A 19,994-nucleotide genomic window follows, 5' to 3' on the forward strand; every position below is an offset into this window, starting at 1 on the left:
GGGCTCGATCCCAGGACCTTGGGATCATGACTTGAGCCAAAGACTGACGCCCAATGACTGAGCCACCCACGTGCCCAGGATAGATCTTCTTTAAAGTCTACCAGTTCAAATGCGAATCTCTTCTGAAAACACCCTCATGGATGTACTCAGAAATAACATTTTACAAGCCATCTCAGCATACTCTCATCTGGTCAAGATTACGCATAAAACTAACCATCACATAAGTCAAAACACACTCCTCTATGATGCCTTATTTAACTTCTCTAGTACCCATGATTTCTCCTTATTCTCAGATCTCTGAGCACAACTTAATGCCATTATATAAGGTCCTGAATTATTAACAAACAATTAACAATATTCTGTCTGTTAATCAGTAAACGTTATCTCCTCAACCAAATTACATCCCCTCATATGCAAGTAACCATATCTTACAGCCACATTTGAAACTCTGTAAGGATGCTTGATATTTTGGTAAGGAGTTCAGAAAAATATGTAGTTGGAAAAACCATGCGAAGAACAATACTTTGGGATGGTTTAGAGAGCAGGCTGTATGGCTTAAGATTCTAAACATCAAATTTGACTCAGAAAAAAAGCTACCTTATAAAGGTAGGTTTTGGGGCACTTAGGAGGCTCAGTCGTTAAGCATCTGCCTTTGGCTGAGGTCATGGTCCCAGGATCCTGGGATCAAGCCCTGTGTTGGGCTGCCTGCTCAGTGGGAAGCCTGCTTCTCCCTCTCCCACTGCTCCTGTTTGTGTTCCCTCTCTCACTGTGTGTCTCTCTGTGTCAAATAAATAAATAAAATCTTAAAAAAAAAAGTAGGTTATTTTTTTAAAGAATTTTACTTGTTTATTTATTTGAAAGAAGAGGGGAGGGGGAGAGAGAAAGTGAAAGGAGGGGAGAGAGGGAGAGAGAAAATGAATCCCAAGCAGACTCCACACTGAGCGTGGAGCCCGATGTGGGGGTTGACCCCAGAACCTTGAGATCACGACCTGAGCCCAAATCAGGAGTCTGATGCTTAAGTGACTGAGCCACCCAGGCTCCCCAAAAAGTGGTTTTTACATCAAGTTTTCTATAATACCTCCTTTTCCTTATATCAGGTTAGTAAGTGTTCAGGGCATGTTGGACAAGCAATACCATTCTCTTGGTTAAGCCCCATTGAGAGGGCATATATATTGCATAGAAGGTGAAGTTTGAGAGTGTGCAGATAAACAGTTACCCCCCACACACGTAAACTGCAGCTTGTGTGGTGTAAATATACTGTCCCTCCCTGGAACTGCCTGTGGAACATGGTCTCTTCGGGCCCTGTGGTTTCTCAGTACATTCCAACTGCTGGGAGGCTGGAGCTTGGCTCAGCAAAGCACGGATAAACAGCTTCCTGCAGCAGGCTGCCCGTGTGAGGAGCAATGACCTCAGCAGAGAGCGTCTGCTTTTCATTACCCTGAGCACATCGCTGCACCACTAGAGCTCAGAGTAGGAACAATACAAGTTGGATAGGTTTGGCTAGCTCAGGTCTCCCATTACACCTTGAATTTTTTAATCTTGGCTGCCAGAAAAAAGAGGGTATAGCCAGGAAGTGAGGAGATGGCTTATGCGTGAGAAAGGAAAGACAAAAATGCTTTCTGAGGCTGTTCCCTGAACGAACGAGATGGTGAGTCGAGTGGCTAACGCTAAGTCGCTGATAGTCTGGCAGGAAGTCCCCCAATGTCTTTCATCTCCAAAAAGGTACATAAACTGCAGGGTAAGCAAAAAGTGTCACAGAAAACAAGAGAGACTGAAAGGTCCTCGAACTCTTCACCTCTAACACCATTTAAAGAGAAAGAAGAGCAAAACTATCCCTTTCTGGGAGATCCACTACGTAGGAGAGAAGCGAAAAGCCCAGACACCAGGAGCTAACGGGGAATGAGAATGAATTCCACAGAGACAGGCATTTTACTCATGTCATTTTACCTCATCTGTACAACAACACCTGTGAGATAGGTATTAGCATCCCTAGCAATGATCTTGACCAGGAAAATATAACACAAGGACATTAACAAAGACATTTGTTGATGATGTTATTTAATGACAAAGGGATGAATTCAAGGCTGCTTCTATGGCCACCCCGGAAACAGCACTGCTGACTGTTGCAGCTCCAGAACTCAGCAACCCTAGGCCAATGTGTCCTAAAATAAATTTACATGCTCATGACTTTTTCTAGTAAGATAGTTTCCACTGTGCTGGACAGAATTGCATCTGATAGTTGAAGAAAGGAATCACAGTTATAGCCTCAGACAGGAAATTGGTTGGACATGACCCCTCTTGAGGGATCCTGAGAAACAATTTGTTTTGTGGGGAAGTCATTGACTGGAAAGATGCACCTGCCATGGGGCTGGAAGCTAAGAGACAGACAAATATCTTAGCAAATCATAATAACAGAGAGAAGCTTCATTTGACTTTCATTTCACTTTTCTCAGGGAAGAAGAATCTTTGTGTGGCTGCCAAAACCCTAACTGTCCTCCTCCTTCCCCTCTCTCTCTTCCACCCCCATCCCAGTTCATTAAAGACCTTCTGGTTAAAGGTGCCAGAATGTGTCATTCTTTCCTGTTCTTGTGCCAGGCCTGTGCCGCCAGCACCACAGATCTTCTAGAGTACTGAGCAAATTATCGAAGAAATTAAAAACACTGATGAATTTAAACTGTTCTGTTGTTGATGAAATGAAGTTTCTTAACTTCTGATGAGCTATTTCACATTACTAATAGCATTACTGATCAGTTAATTCATATTTGTGTCTACTTGATTGGGGCAGGGGTACTTCGAGAATTATCAGAGCGGGAGAATGAGAAGAAATATCAGTGCTTGGATGGGACCAAATAAAGATTCTTTATATTATTTATCAATTAAAATAAATTAAGTAATATCTCTAAGGGGAAATATTTTCGTGTAGAAAATTATACCTGAATTTTTTACTAGCTAACTGTAAAAGCTGCTCCCAGGAAAAAGGAAATAGTATCACTGGTTCTTGAGAATGCTTCAGCCACGGATGGAGTTCCTTCATTTCCTCTTATCCAATGGTTTCACAACAGCTAAGTTTCTCTTAACTTGTAGGAGGTGGGGGTGGGGGGAGTGAGGACTCTCCTGAAAGGGAGAATCTGGGCCCAATTATTATTTCCACAACCTTTGACTCTGACTTCTAAATGAGTCAGGAGACCAGTGGGCTGTGAAATGGCTTCCTCAGTTACCAGGTCAAGTGCTGCTGGATGGTTTCCTGTAATCAAAACATGAAGGGACTGAAGAAGAGAGATGGATATAAGCAAGGAAGCAGCCTCTTCTATCCTTGATGAAACTGGATTTTTTAAGTTTCAAAATAGATTGTGGTGACTCTCAACTCACCACTATGTCTCCCTGCAAAGCTTTTGCTTTGGATACCCCTAGTGACATAGAAAAGGACAAGAATCCTCTACAGATTTTTATAGATGACAGAAGTGCTGGGCCAGTAAGAGTGAGGACAGGATTGCTCTAGCTGAAGGCAAAATCTATTCCTGGCAATTATCTGAGTCTGTGAGAATCCAGATGCTGACAATGAGAAATGGGTAATTTTCTGTTACAATGTGTCAATTCCAGCTAAGAACTGAACTATGGAAAAAAGATGGGAGGCAGGGCAGGGAGAAGCATTACCCTTTTGAAGAAGTCTGTAATAGGATTAGTCATCATTACTTCACCAGAGCACATTTTGGCTCAATTTAACAACAATAAGTAGGGAAAACACGGAGCAGAAATGGCCCAGAGAAGTCTCAAGTCCATCCCTCATTTGAAGCTGTGAGCCTGGAAATCAGTGAAGTCCTGGTTTGTTCTGATGAGTTTCTTGTTGCTCCAAAACTGCTCCTCTGTTACCATGGGCACGAGAAGGACCCAAAACAACATTACTTAAATGCTGGATAATAGATAATCCTAAAAAAATCTGCCCACTTTAGAACTGAAAGTTTACACCCTGAATGTTCTAGATTACTCAGGAGAGAAGTGGGTCATCTTTCATAGGGCTTAGAGCACCTGTTTAAAAAAAGAAGAAATAATACATATTTTATAATGATGGTTTGGTTTTTTTCGAGTTACATTTTAAGTGATTTAGGAATATGCACCGTGGGAACTTCCTTTTCGTCTCCAGCAATGAATTAACGAAGGTCACGTTTTATGGATGTATTCTAAGCAAAACAACAAAAAAACAAAGGGATTTGATGCTGGTATCTTTTACTATAAGAGTATATTAAAAAAGGCATGCAAATTCCCAATTGAATTCTGATGATTAATATATATCAAGATATAATAATTAATGTTCTTTTTCTGAAAACTAAGATTTCAATCTTCATATTAATATTATACATAACACAAGTAATTTTTATGTCTAATTATTTTATTACTTTCACTTATTATATATGAGCAATGCATAGCGAAACCAATTACTTGGTTTCCCTATTGGTGGCTATCCCTGATCACCGCCTATTAAGGTTATTCCATTCCGGGTAGCAGCAAATAAAATCAATCTTATTATCTTTTTTGGACACAGAAAGCTTAGGTAACAAAGCTGGACCAAAAGGTGAGTCACCTGAACATAGATAACTTATTGGCTCTTTGATGGGATGAGTCAATTGTCCCATGGGATAATGCCATCTCCAAGAGGCCTTCCTGACTATCCTGTATATCATGTTACCCTAGTTATTTCTTTGTTATTTATCTTGTTATGGTCATCAGCGGTGTAACCTTGGTAATATTACTTTTGTGTGCCTGAATTTCCTAATGCATAAAATGAAGAGAATATTAAAACCCCACCTCATGGTATTGTGAGAAGTAAAGATTTTTATTTATTTACTTAATTTGTCTTTTTTAGAGAGAAAGAGAAAAAGAAAGAACATGTGCACATAAGGGGGGCGGTGGCAGAGGGAGAGAAAGAATCGCAAGAAGGCTCCATGTCCAGTGCAGAGTTCGACATGGGACTTGATCTCACAACCCTGAGATCAGGACCTGAGCCGAAATCAAGAATCAGACACTTAACCGACTACACCACCCATTTGCCCAGTATTATGAGAATTAAATGAGAGAATGTATGTTATATGCTTAGAACAGTGCCTAGCACACAGCAAGTATTTATTAACTATTAGCTATTGTCTTCATCATCAGTTTACTTGTTTATTGACTATCTCCCTCACTAAACCCTTACATCCATGAGAATAATTACTTTGTCTTCTTCACTACTGTCTCCACTACCTATTACACATAGGCACATGCATTGTAAGTGCTCAAAAATAATTGCTGAATGAGTTCATGAGTGAATGCTGTCTTATATTCTCACATATCCTTAAAATAAACCTCTATTGGGGCACCTGGGTGGCTCAGTTGGTTGGCCATGATCTCCAGATCCTGGGATTGAGCCCCGTGTCAGGCTCCCGGCTCAGCGGGGAGTCTGCTTCTCCCTCTCCCTCTGCCTCTTCTCCTGCTCAAGCTCTTTCCCTGTATCTCTCTGTATCAAATGAATAAATAAAATCTTAAAAAAAATAAAATAAACCTCTACCAATGACGGTATCTGTATACTTGCAATCAAAACAGACATCATGTAAATATCCCCAAGAAGCTAAAACCATCATTGGAAAAAAAACAAAAACAAAAACAAGACACTTGATCATAAGAAAGAGCCCTCCTGGGCCCACCAACCAAGACCACAGAGTATCATTCATTTCTATATTAGTATGTGGAGGTCAAGCTCCCTGATGCCACAGTGTTGTAACTATCAATTTAGCCTGTGAAGAATGGTTCCCAATCCTGATAGGAATTCTCAGATTTCAGCCTGTTTTTCTCTCATCATTATTTTCCAATGTCTTAAAAAAAACCACATTTCTCATTTTATCTTTACCACAAGAACCTGGTCACACTCTGCTGTGGTTTCTAAGTTATAGCTACTCTAGCCTCATTTTCTTGGATGTACTTCTTCAGAGGTCCTGACCCCACACTGACACTTGGTCTATTCTTAGAGTGGCACCTCTAAATATTAATTCCTTTTACCTTCTTCTGGTTGAAAGACAACATTCAGAGGTAGAGGTTGCATACAACATAAAAGAAAATCCTCTGGGATTTGGTATCCTTCTTTCAAGAGTGTCCAGAGGAACATGATCTAAAGAGCTCACAGTCTTGCAGACATACACACACAGTACAGCTTAGCTACTCATGTTTTACAGCTTACCCAGATTTACTGGAACAATCAAGGATTTGTTGGAAAACACCAGCAACCATGGAGCGACAGCACAGGTGAGGGGACAAGCAGACCCAGAGAAGAAAATCAGCAGGAAAGCCTTCCTTCCAGAAGCAATTTCAAATATTGTCCAAGATTATAAAGTGAGGACTTTTAAGAATAAGGAATTCTTCTTTCTAGTGTCATTATGCATCTATGAATCAACCCAAAACTGAAGCCTGAAAAGGAAGGATTTTCACTAGATAAATAAAATTGATAATCAAAGAAAATCAGGAGCTTCTACCACTCAGGTCTCTACCAAATACTACTTTTAATTTCATCATATGTCCATTCCATTCAAGTCTTTTTGCTTGTCTGTTTGTTTTAAGATTTGGAGCTTTGATGCTGGTTCATTTCTCAAAATAACTTGCCTTGGGCCGATAGGGTTTCCGAAAACTATCAGGTATGTGCCACTCATATACATTATGTAATTTTTAGTTTCCTGAGGACAAGAAACAGCTCACTTGGCAACTAGATTTCTATCAGGACTATGGAAAATCTTACAACTTTTCAACAGTGTATTGATGGATAAAAGCTACAGTTGATAGCATTCAGTAGCATTTGAAACAGTCATAAGGTTTACTATTGGCTCTATAGAGTTCAGGATCAGTTACTAGACCAGTTGGGTTCACTTCTGGAGTACTACCTACATGGCATACAGCTGCTTATATGGCAGAACATAGAGCTTAATCAAAAAGAATCAATAGAGGTGCCTGGGTGGCTCAGAGGGTTAAGCCTCTGCCTTCAGCTCAGGTCATGATCTCAGGGTCCTGGGATCGAGCCCTGCATCGGGCTCTCTGTTCAGCAGGGAGCCTGCTTCTCCCTCTCTCTGCCTGCCTCTCTGCCTACTTGTGATCTCTGTCTGTCAAATAAATAAATAAAATCTTAAAAAAAAAGAATCAATAATAATGAAAGAAAAATCAAGAGAAAGTCCTTATTACTAACAAGAACAAGAGCAAATCGTGTGTAGTAACTTAAAATAGAGATACAGCTGTATATTCAACAGTCACCTAACATCTATTATGGGCTAAACATTGTGCCAGCCACTAGGAACACAAAGATGGAGAGACAATGATGTCTGTCCTCAAGGAACCAGTGTGATAGGAAAGACTTATAAAGCATTTGGAGGGTGGGGGAGGTAGAGTAAAATGAAAAAAACCAGGAAGACGCATTGCCCCCAGAAGAATCATATTTCACTTGGCAAGGAGCCTCAAGAGCGCTGGTACAGATTAAATGGCCTTGAAACTTGACCCCCAGGCTTGTCAGTTCTTTAAGAGCAAGTGAGGCTATTCATTCTCAGTCTTTATTCCCTGCCCACCTCATTTGCTTCAGCCTACACCATGAGAACATGATTCCTTCCCTGATCCTCCTTTAGAGAACTGGGAAAATGGACAGGCTCTGCTCCTGGAGAGCCTGTTTTTTCCCAGGGACCTGAAATTCCAATCCATAAGAAATCTAGACTTTATTTGTATATATGGCCATGTGTATATACATTGCCATGTATATATTATTGCCATAGCTTGGCAAAAAAGCTAGGGAGAGTCAAGAATCCCCCAATAGCAACCCAAGTTTAGCCCATTAGAACAACTGTCTGATCTTTAAAGAAGTTGTGGAGAATAGAAAGGAAAAAATATATTTTCAAGGAGGATAGACTTAGATTCATGATCCCCTTAAATAGAAGCCTGTTAGGGTGCTGGATGGCTCAGTTGGTTAAGCTTCTGCCTTCAGGGCTCATTGCTCAGGGGAAAGCCTGTTTCTTCCTCCCAACCTCACTCTGTTTCTTTCTCTCAAATAAATAAGTAAAACCTTAAAAAAATTTTAAAAAGCCTGTTAAAGGCTATTCTTCCTTAGAATGTTTTCAATAAACCATAAAAAAACGGAAGGAGAATCCAAATGATTATACAAATATGTGACGGCATTTTGGAAATAAAAATAACATTGTGTATTTCTCTAGCACACCCTTTCATGAAGACCAAGGAGTTCAAAACAGATTCAGCCTAAGAACAGTTCTGTGACATTAAAAAGTAGTAATCACTTTGATTTTTTACACACTCCAAGCATGCTTTACAAAGAAGCACAATATGAAAGCTATTCCGCCCCTATGAATACTCTGAAATCATTAGCTGATTGACACAGCGTCCTGTAGATATAGAAGGAAAACTGCAGAAGCAAATCATCCTAAGCACTTCCATGAGGAAAACCGGCTATGAAAAACATAGGCTAAGGGAACCCTGATGAAAGGCAATCACAGTAAGCATTCTGAGTAATGGAGAAAGTTAAAAATTATAGGAGGGACCTAAAGAAACAGAGCTAACAGATCAAATAATTAGTTCTTGGGCTACTATCATCATAACCACCCAGGAGACTTATCACTGGACAAAACTAACTGCAGCAAAGATATGTTCCAAAACATGTTTGGGCAGCCCTCACCAACCTATCAAAACTAACCATTCACTGCCCCTACATCAGCAGCTATACTCTGCTCTATTCTTCATGTACCTTGCCTGCTTCCTAGTGCCTCTTCTGGGCTCACCCAACTGGCAAAACAGGTACTTACTATTCAGTGAAGAACCTGGCAACGCCGTACTGGCTAATATCTTCCTTATTCTCTAACAGCTGGCACACTGCATCCTCCATATACGTGAGGACATGTCGCTGGGCTAAAAAAAAAAAAAAAAAAAAAAAAAAAAAAAAAAAAATCAAGACAGAAAGAGAAAGTGAGAAACAAAGAAAGTAAGTCTTTCCAGTCCCAGTAGTAAGCCATGAAAGTCAATCAAGATGTTGGTTCTGCCCTAAGGAGTGGACTGGAATAGACAAAGCAAACCTAATTGAGCTCTGGTCTCAAACGGTAGAATGGGAGACAATGTAGAACATGACCCATTGCCATCGGATTGGCTATTATTATTAATATTAACTCTTCACTCCTCATTTCAGTGGAGGGTGATGTTAATGAGGGTGAGGAGCTTTAGCACCGTTTAGCTACACCTGGGAATTCTTTTCTTTCTACCTCCTTCCACCCTCTTCCACTTCTGCATGTCTGAGGAGCTTAACGCAGGAGTAGTGATGCCATGCTTGAAGTATGGATGATCTGCTGGCCAAGAAGACGCAATTCCTTAACAACAACCAAAAAAGTCATGGAAAAGTTTAAGGAAATTTAATGAAAATGTCAGTAATGATGCTATAAGTTATTAGCCTTAGGACCGTGAAATCTGTGTGGCTCAATTTACCAGAAATCACATTTTCTGCATTTGTTGTGACGGGAAAATGTGTGAATTAATCATGGGCTTGTAAGAAAGGGTGTATTAGAATTAGAAAGACGTTGGTTTGAATCATGGCTCTGTCTTTGGTAGCTTTATCTTAGATAGTTATTTTATCTACACCTGTTTTCTGCTTTATCAGGTGTGGAAAGAAACATAATTTAGCTCTTTCTCAAAATATGGTTAATCAACTTCTTGATCTGAATCACCCAAGATACCTTGTTAAAGTGCAGATTTGTAATCTGACACCACCCAGACTTAGTGACCTTAAATTTCTACCTGGAGCCCAATAATTCTAAAAAAAAAAAAAAAACAACACCTTTTTTTGTATTATTTTTTTAAAAGATTTTATTTATTTATTTGACAGACAGAGATCACAAGTAGGCAGAGAGGCAGTCAGAGAAAGAGAGAGGCTTGGGAAGCAGGCTCCCTGCTGAGCAGAGAGCCAGATGTGGGGCTCAATCCTAGGACCCTGAGATCATGACCCGAGCCGAAGGCAGAGGCTTAACCCACTGTGCCACCCAGGCGCTCCAAAAAAAGTTGTTGTTGTTGTTGTTTTTAGAAACTTTTTAAATATAACATTGTATGCCATGTTTCAAATGTACAACACAGTGCTTTGACAATTCTACATATTACTCAATGCTCACCACACTAAGTGTAGTCACCATTTGTCACTATACAATGATACTGCAATATTATTGACTATATTTCCTATGCTGTACTTTTCATGGAGCCCAGTAATTTTTAACAAGTACCATTCATACTTCTTATGTACCTGGAAGTTTAAGAATCACAGATTTAGACCTTGAGCTTTGGGGTTCAGAGAGAACCATAGTTCAATTGTCAGCCCTACCAATTCCTAGCTGCGTGACTTTGAGCAAATGACTCTCCATGCCTATTTCCTCAGTGTGAAATGTGGATAATAAGGCTATTACTATTCGGGGCACCTAGGTGGCTCAGTGGGTTAAAGCCTCTGCCTTCAGCTCAGGCCATGATCCCAGGGTCCTGGGATTGAGCCCCGTATCAGGCTCTCTGCTCAGCAGGGAGCCTCCTTTCCTTCCTCTCTCTCTGCCTGCCTCTCTGCCTACTTGTGATCTCTGTCTGTCAAATAAATAAATAAAAATCTTTTTAAAAAATAATACTATTACTATTCATAATAACAATATTAGTAGTTCCTACATCATACGGTTATGTGAGTTGAATAAGATAATGCATGTAAAATACTATAGTCCCTTGTAAGAGTCTATCTCAAAGGTCTATTGGGGGTTTAGTTCAGTAAACGTCATAGGCTAGCGCTTCCATTATAACATGTGCTCAACAAATGTTGTTTCTTTCTCTGAATTTTGTCTTGAGGAACAACAATGATAACCTGGCACACTACACATAGAAATTTCCAATTCAGTATTTCCATTTTCCATCCAAAATTTTAAAAAGAAACAAAACAAACAAACAAAGAAAACCTTTCTTCTGGAGCAGCAAGAACCAAAAAAACCTCATCAGTAATGAACATCTTGTCAAAAAGCAATTCCACAAAGTTGTTACCAAGATGGACTCTGGCTCTTTCAGTTTCATCCCTCAGGAAAATATGGGGGAATTACCTAAAATTTATAAAAAACAGGTACTTCAAGGGGCACCCAGGCGGCTCAGTCGGTTAAGCATCCAAGTCTTGATTTTGGCTCAGGTCATGATCTTAGGTTGTGAGATCGAACCCTTGTGTCAGGCTCTGCACTGGGCATGGAGCCTGCTTGGGATTCTCTCTCCCTCCCCCTTTGCCTCTCCACCACCCCTAAAAAACTACGTACTTCAAAAAACCATTCCTGAAATCCTGGCAGTCTAGGGAAACTAAAAAAGCAAGTAAGTTTATCTAAATAAGCTGTACTCAGGAGAGTCTTCATTTGACAATGGCGACATAAGGTTTCACCATCTTTGCATGGGCCTAAAGTCCAGATGAATGACAGGTTTACATTCTGTGATTTATTCTGTCCATACAAGTGCTTTCCAAAGCTAACAAGTATTAATACACTGCAAAAAAAGATGAAAATAAAATCAATGCTTCAGAAACAGGTTATCCAACTGGAAAACTCTCTCCAAGAAATGGCCAAAACTGAGAGTGAAGAGACAACACATGCCAATTTTTGGCATTCATTGTTTAATACTTTAATATGTACTAAATTGGGAAGAAAATGGTCAAAGTCACATTAAAATCAGCAACACTGTCACCTCTGTATTCTCCTTCCCTTTTTCCACCCACTTATCCTGGTCTTTTTTTTTTTTTTAAGATTTTATTTATTTATTTGACAGAGAGAGAGAGATCACAAGTAGGCAGAGAGGCAGGCAGAGAGAGGGGGAAGCAGGCTCTGTGCTGAGCAGAGAGCCCGATGCGGGGCTTGATCCCAGGACCCTGAGATCATGACCTGAGCCAAAGGCAGAGGCTTAACCCACTGAGCCACTGAGACGACCCTACTTATCCTGGTCTTATAAAAAGATTCCTTCCGGGGCACCTGGGTGGCTCAGTGGGTTAAGTGTTTGCCTTCCGCTCAGGTCATGATCCTGGGGTTCTGGGATAAAGCCCTCTGTTGGACTCCCTGCTCAGCAGAAAGTCTACTTCTCCCTCTCCCTCTGTCCCTAGCCCCACTCGTGCGCTCTCTCTCTCTCTCAAATAAATAAAAATCTTTAAAAAAATAAAAAGTTTCAAAAAAAAATAAAAATAAAAAGTTTCCTTCCTTGCACTAGATGGACTTTCTTTGACTTAGATCTACCTAAAGCTAATACAGGATTAGAGTATTTTGGATTTTGTTTTTGATTTGATGGTAGAAATTAAAAGAGCTCTACTTAGTTGCAAATCCTGCTGCTTCTCCTCCCTGACTTCAGGGACTAAATGTCAGTGTGAAGGCCCTTTAAGAGAGAAATATTTTCAGAGCAATTAGAATCAAAGTACTTTTGTCCTCCTGGGGGTAGGAAAGAGGAGAAATTTTCTGGAAGACGACTTTGCACCAAAAAAAAAGGTCGGGGCATGGGGAAAGCAAGGAAGGAAGGAAGAAAGAAAAAGGACTATGTCTGTTTAACATTCATCCACTGATCTGATGTTTATGGAGTTTAATAATATTACACATAATAATGATAACAATAATGATACCAACTTGGAGCACCTGTGCAACTTAGTGAACAATATGTGAGATATTGTGCTCATTGTCTTAACATGCATCATAGTATTTAGTCTTTACCACAATCTTATGATGCATATGTATTTTGCATACCTCAATTTTACAAATGGGAGAACGAAATTTATAGAAGTAGCTTGCTCAAGATCACACAGCCAAGCTAGTGAGAGAAGCCAAGACTCAAACCAAGAACCCATATTCCAAACACTATAGCATATTGCCTCATCATTAACACCTGTGTAATCAGTTTTCCAGTAAATATGATCTTTATTTCACATAAAGCACAGGGCAGGGGCATAAGTTGATAGTAAAATCATCTGAGAAATATGGTCCATTTGCGTCTGTGTAAATGTGTGTGTGTGTGTGTGCATGCACGCGTGCAGGCCTGTCTTGTCCCTGCCTGCATAGGTGTGCATGCCAATCAGCATTTTGTGTGAAGTTAGAATTTGTCATTTAATTTCAGAGCTTCTTATAAAGAACCACCCCACCATGAAGTAGTCGCCCCCCCTACCATTCCTTGTTCACAATGTGGAAACAGAAAGCCCTGGTGCCCTTTTTATTTGTGGGTGAAGGGAAGCCGCTAAGAAGAGCCAGAAAAAGCAGGGAAAAGTTCCTCCCTGCAGAGAATTTCCCACAAGCCAAGTGCGAGGAGCTCTGTCTAACCGATACTCTCTGGTGCTTTCCTTCACCTGCAGCTCTTATCAGTCCAATGTTCCCTCTGTGGGCACCACCCAGCCCTGGAAAATCCTTGCAGTTTATCAAACTTCAATGAGACAGAAGTTCAAAGCTCTTGCCTGGCAATAAAACACGGAGAGTGTCGTTTTATATTATTTTTTAAATGCAAAGGAATAGGCTTTAATTTATGTGAATGATTAAAGAATAAAAACAGCACACCTGCACCCCCGAGGGCAAAGATATCTGGGCACCTTTGTTGCCCTCTTTGGAAAAGAAAAAACGTTTCAGATTGATTTTTCTTCTACTGCTTTGCCGTGATTCCTACAACAAACCCAGGATTAACTTTTCTAACATGTACCAATAAGGCTCTATTGTTCTGAAATCCACATGAAGCCCCAAGGTCCCTGTCTTGCTCAGATAGCATCACTCTCTGAGATAAGCGCTTATAACTTCAACATGCTGCACTGAAAGATTTAAATGAAATATAAGTAACTCTGCATGATTGATCGTTATATGAACCTCTCAAAGGCCATGTGGATCAGAAACTTCTTGGTTCTGTGTAATGGCCTCCTGCTGATCATTTAATTTCTTTTTTTTTTTTATATTTTATTTTCATTTTATTTATTTTTTTCAGTGTAACAGTATTCATTCTTTTTGCACAACACCCAGTGCTCCATGCAAAACGTGCCCTCCCCATTACCCACCACCTGTTCCCCCAACCTCCCACCCCTGACCCTTCAAAACCCTCAGGTTGCCCCAACCTCCCACCCCTGACCCTTCAAAACCCTCAGGTTGTTTTTCAGAGTACATAGTCTCTTATGGTTCGCCTCCCCTCCCCAATGTCCATAGCCCGCTCCCCCTCTCCCAATCCCACCTCCCCCCAGCAACCCCCAGTTTGTTTTGTGAGATTAAGAGTCATTTATGGTTTGTCTCCCTCCCAATCCCATCTTGTTTCATTTACTCTTCTCCTATCCCCCTACCCCCCCATGTTGCTTCTCCATGTCCTCATATCAGGGAGATCATATGATAGTTGTCTTTCTCTGATTGACTTATTTCACTAAGCATGATACGCTCTAGTTCCATCCACGTCGTCGCAAATGGCATGATTTCATTTCTTTTGATGGCTGCATAGTATTCCATTGTGTATATATACCACATCTTCTTTATCCATTCATCTGTTGATGGACATCTAGGTTCTTTCCATAGTCTGGCTATTGTAGACATTGCTGCTATAAACATTCGGGTACACGTGCCCCTTCGGATCACTATGTTTGTATCTTTAGGGTAAATACCCAGTAGTGCAATTGCTGGGTCATAGGGTTTCTTTATACCACAGTCACTCCTGCTATAAAATGGGTATGATACCAGGAATGATATGACTAATAATAAACTACTTCTTTGGAAAATATTTGGTATATACAAAAAGTAACACATTAGTAATTATATTATTATGGCTACATACTGATTCTACAGTAATGACACAGCAATTTTTTGCAATGGTTAAGAACATGGGCTCTGGGACGCCTGGGTGGCTGAGTCATTAAGTGTCTGCCTTCAGCTCAGGTCATGATCCCAGGGTCGTGGGATCGAGCCCCTCATCGGGCTCCCTGCTTGGCAGGAAGTCTGCTTCTCCTTCTCCCACTCCTCCTGCTAGTGTTCCTGCTCTCCTTGCTGTCTCTCTGTCAAATAAATAAATGAAATCTTAAAAACAAAACAAACAAACAAACAAACAAAAATGGAACATGGGCTCCGAAGTCAGGTTGATCTGGACTTGATTTCTAGCTCTGGCACTAACGGTGTGACTTTAAGGAAGCTACCTAATCTCTCTGCCCTTTTCTATAAAATTAGGGAATAGTACCTACCACCTAAGCTTGTAGTGAGAATTAAAGAAAATAATGTATGTAATGTAATAATCCTGGCATAGGGCTTGGCACATAGTTAAGTATGCACTAAATATTAGCGATTATGTTTATAGTTGTTATTACTACAGTTGTTACTATGTACCACTCCCAGACATCGCAAAACTCAGAAGACAGTAGATTTTCAACACTAATAATAACCACCAAGCAACCAATTTCCTATAGCCCCCCACTCACTTAGTTAAAGTTCTGCTCATCCAACCAAGGATGTTTACAAATTATCTTCAGGGATTCCTAGGCTATATAAACTTTATACATACAGTAATATACCTAAGCATATGCCCATTTTGGTTATAACCTTTAAACTTAGGAAGCGTTCACTTATTAACTGCTAATTACTCAGGAGGATCTAATTTACATGGGGAAAGTCCAGAACTATTTCTTTTTAACTCTCTTCCCAAGCATAAATACCATCAAAGTATTAGCTTGTTTGTTTTGCAATCAAATAAAGGGTCCCATTTGGAAATTATTGCTTAAGGGGCCTAGAATTTCCACCTACATTAATTAGACCACTCATTTTGTTATTATTATTTAATACAGAGTCCCTATACTAGAATAAACAAGTCTCACCAGAAAAGTATTCACATGAATTACTATGTGTGATATTAATAGACACATACAAGAGCACAGCAGTGTAAGCGAAAAGCATAGCATATACATATATTTAACTTTAAATCTGGCTTTTTCCTCCCTTGCCAGAGTCTTTCTGAGACACATTTCAGTCTTTGAAGCCTCTTGAAATTCAGATGCTGGCTGGCACAAATGTTGAATTAAATTAAGACTGTACTCTGAGATAAGAAAAGTAACCCTGTTCACCAAACAACTTGTCATGTAAAAACTGTTTAGAAGCTTCAAGATCATTTATAAGTCATTAACATGAATTGATTTGATTTGATCTTGTGAAGTACAAATAGATAGCTTACTGGTTTAAAAAATTAATACATCTCCTCCATCTTTACACGTATGTCCTGATCCAGGGATATAGCATGTTCTGGTGAAATACTTTATTACCCACAGAAGACCATCTTTGATCTTAGACCACACTAGACCAATTTCCTCTGACCAAAGGAGATGGGAAATGAGGAAAACCAGCACATGTAATCCTTACACAACTCAATGAGGTAAGTAATAGACTTTCTTGAAGCTCAGAGAGGTTAAGGAACCTGCTAAAATCTTAATAGATGGCTGATCCAGGATGTAAACTTAGATTTTACTCCAAAGCCTATGTCCTTCCACTATAACACACAACCTCTCAAAAACAAAAACAAAAGCAAAACATAATAAGAAAAACCCAAAACCTTATAATGTGTCCCATTTGTACTGTATTATCTAGAAATTGCTGGCTATCCATGTAAATACTAGAAAAGAAGCTTAAATTGGTAAATCAGACAGTTAAAAGTACTTACATGATCTTTAAATTGTAAAAAAAGTTTATTTCTAATTACTCATGTAATTTTTTTTGCACATGTAATTATTTTTAAAGATTCAAACAGTACTGAAAAAGTTAAAAACCAACCCCAGTTCCCATTGGTAACAGTTGTCAGTTTGGTACTTTAAAAAGTACAGAAATACATAATTTGTGAGCTGCGTTTAGTTTTGTTTTAAAATAAATGACATATACTTTTTTCTGAACCTTGCTTTTTTTTTGCTCAACCGTGCCTGGAGATCTTTTCTATAATATGAAAACAAATTACCCTTGCAGTATTTCTCAATGGCAAATATTTCTCTACTGATAAATATTTAGGCTGTTTCCTTATTTTCATTATAGTAAACCTTGTTGTGTTGAATATCCTTATACGTTTCCTGTGCATATGTGAAAGAGTTTTGCTATGGAATTGGCATGCCACAGGATGCACATTATCTTTGTGGACTTTTTTCCAGTTTTATTAAGAAATAATTGACAAACATCATCGTATATGCTTAAGGCATATGACTTGATGGTTTGATTTACATAATATTGTGAAATGATCGTCATAATAGGTTCTGCTAACATTCACCATATATATAAAATAAAAAGAAAAGGAAGAAGAAAAAACATTTTTCTCCTTATGATGAGAACACTTAGGATTTACTCTCTTAACCACCTTTCCATGTACCATACAGCAGTGGTAACTACAGTCATTATGTTGTAGGTTATCTCCCCAGTACTCATTTATCTTATAACTGGAAATCCGCACCTGCCTCCGTACCACCTTCCTCTAATTCCCTCTCCTCCTCTGCCTCTGACAATCACGTGTCTGATTTCTTTTTCAATGAGTTTGGGGTTTTGTTTGTTGTTTGCTTTTAGATTCCACATGTAAGTGAAATCATACAGTATGTGTCTTTCTCTGACTTATTTCACTTAGCATAATGCCTTCGAGATCCATCCATGTAGGATTTCCTCATTTTTTGTGGCTGGATAATATTCCATTATATATACACACCATAACTTCTTTTTTTTTTTTAATTAACATATAATGTATTATTTGCCCTAGGGGTACAGGTCTGTGAATCATCAGGCTTACACATTTCACAGCACTCACCATAGCACATACCTTCCCCAAAGTCCATAACCTAGCCACCTTATCCCTATCCCCCACCCCCCAGCAACCCTCATTTGTTTTGTGGGATTGAGAGTCTTTTATGGTTTGTCTCCCTCCCTATCCCATCTTGTCTCATTTTTTCCTTCCCTACCCGCTATGACCCGCCCCCCCCGCCCTGCCTCTCAAATTCCTCATATCAAAGAGATCATATAATTGTCTTTCTCTGATTGACTAATTTTGCTCAGCATAATACCCTTTAGTTCCAACCACACTGTTGCAAATGACAAGATTTTGTTTCTTTTGATGGCTGCATAGTATTTCATTGTGTGTGTGTATGTGTGTGTGTGTGTGTGTGTGTGTATATACACACCACATCTTTTTTTTTTAATATTCTATTTATTTATTTGACACAGAGAGAGGTCACAAGTAGGCAGAGAGGCAGGGAGAAACAGGCTCCCCACTGAGCAGACAGCCTGATGCGGGGCTCGATCCCAGGACCCTGAGATCATGACCTGAGCTGAAAGCAGAGGCTTAAACCACTGAGCCACCCAGGCGCCCCTATACCACATCTTCTTTATCCATTCATCTGTTGATGGACATCTAGGCTCTTTCCATAGTTTGGCTATTGTGGACATTGCTGCTATAAACATTTGGGTGCACGTGTCCCTTCAGATCACTACATTTGTATCTTTAGGGTAAATACCCAGTAGTGTGACTGCTGGGTCATAGGGTAGCTCTATTTTCAATGTTTTAAGGAATCTCCACACTGTTTTCCAGAATGGCTGCACTAGCTTGCATTCCCACCAACAGTGTAGGAGGGTTCCCCTTTCTCCACATCCTCACCAACACCTATTGTTTCCTGATTGTTAATTTTAGCCATTCTGACTGGTGTGAGGTGGTATCTCGTTGTGGTTTTGATCTGCATTTCCCTGATGCCCAATGATGTTAACACACCACAACTTCTTTATCCATTTATCCATCGATGGACACTTAGGTTGTTTCCATGTCTTGACTATTGTAAATGATGCTGCACTGAACATGGAGGTGCAGATAGCTTTTCAATTTAGTGTTTTCATTTCCTTTGGATATATTCCCATAACTGGAATTGCTGGATCATATGGTAGTTCTATTTTTAATTTTTTTAATATCTTCCATATTGTTTTCCATAGTAGTTATACCAGTTCATAATCCCACCAGCAGTGCCCAAGGGCACTCCACATCTCCATGTTTACTTAGATACACACAATTGCTTTACAAAGGGTTATTTCAATTTGCATTCTTCCCAGCCGTAAGAATATCTGTTTTCACTATCCTTGGTCTAAAACTTTGTAATTTTGCCAATTTAACAGCTATAAAATAGCTTTTCACTCTTGTTTTAATTTTAGTCTTCTTAAGTAGAAATAAAGTTAAGCATATTTTCATGTTTATTTGTATCTCTTCTGTGAATAATCTGCTAGTATCTTTTGCCCATTTTCCTCTCTGGTTGTGTTTTCTTCACCGATTTGTAGAGCTTTTCCCCTAATTTTATATATTTTGCAAATATATAAAACTACCTTATGGCTTTTCATCTAATTTGTTTGTGGCATCTTTCATTGTATTGACATTTTAACTGTTGATACAACCAGAAGTATTTTATTGTGACTTTTATGCTTTGTGTAATGTTCAGACAGACCCTCTCTACTCCAAGTGTATAAACCGTCTATCTTATGTTTTTTCTAATATGATCTTTAAGTAATTGTGTCCCTTACCAAATCACGAATTCACAGTTAACATAGAGAGCATAATATATTTTTAAAAATTTTAAACTTAGTGTAGAGAAAAGTAAAGTTAAAGTGTTAACCCCAAATCAGCCCCCTTCAAACATTAACTAGCTCCAAATATGAAACAGCTGTATGTTAACTTTGGGCACTCAGAAAAAATTATAAGTGAATCACACATTGCATATGAATATCTTGATAAATATCCTTGATATAAACGCAGGAGGCTTCCCTCCTTTAATAGCTCTTGATCATTACGGGGTCTGCTTAATGGTAGTTAGACCTATAAATGTAATAATAACAACAGCTAACATTTATTAAGCTCTCTGTGCAAGGCAGTCTTCTAAGCATTTTATGGGCATTAATTCATTTAATTCTCACAACAGACTTATGAGATGGGTACTTTTATCTTCATTTTATAGGTGAAAAAAGGAAGACTCGGATATG

At 39.3% G+C, this 19,994-nt stretch overlaps 1 protein-coding gene across 1 annotated transcript in view; it reads right to left on the reverse strand.

Moving 5' to 3' along the window:
* Window positions 1-19,994, reverse strand: part of CSTPP1 (centriolar satellite-associated tubulin polyglutamylase complex regulator 1) — a 190,613-nt gene that overhangs the window by 132,310 nt on the left and 38,309 nt on the right. Inside the window, exon 2 of the mRNA XM_046017674.1 lies at window positions 8,814-8,916. Within this exon, the coding sequence (XP_045873630.1) occupies window positions 8,814-8,916 (103 nt within the window). The remainder of the gene's footprint in view (window positions 1-8,813; window positions 8,917-19,994) is intronic.

This window comes from Meles meles, chromosome 8 (assembly GCF_922984935.1).
Source record: "Meles meles chromosome 8, mMelMel3.1 paternal haplotype, whole genome shotgun sequence".
Classification (NCBI taxonomy): Eukaryota; Metazoa; Chordata; class Mammalia; order Carnivora; family Mustelidae; genus Meles; species Meles meles.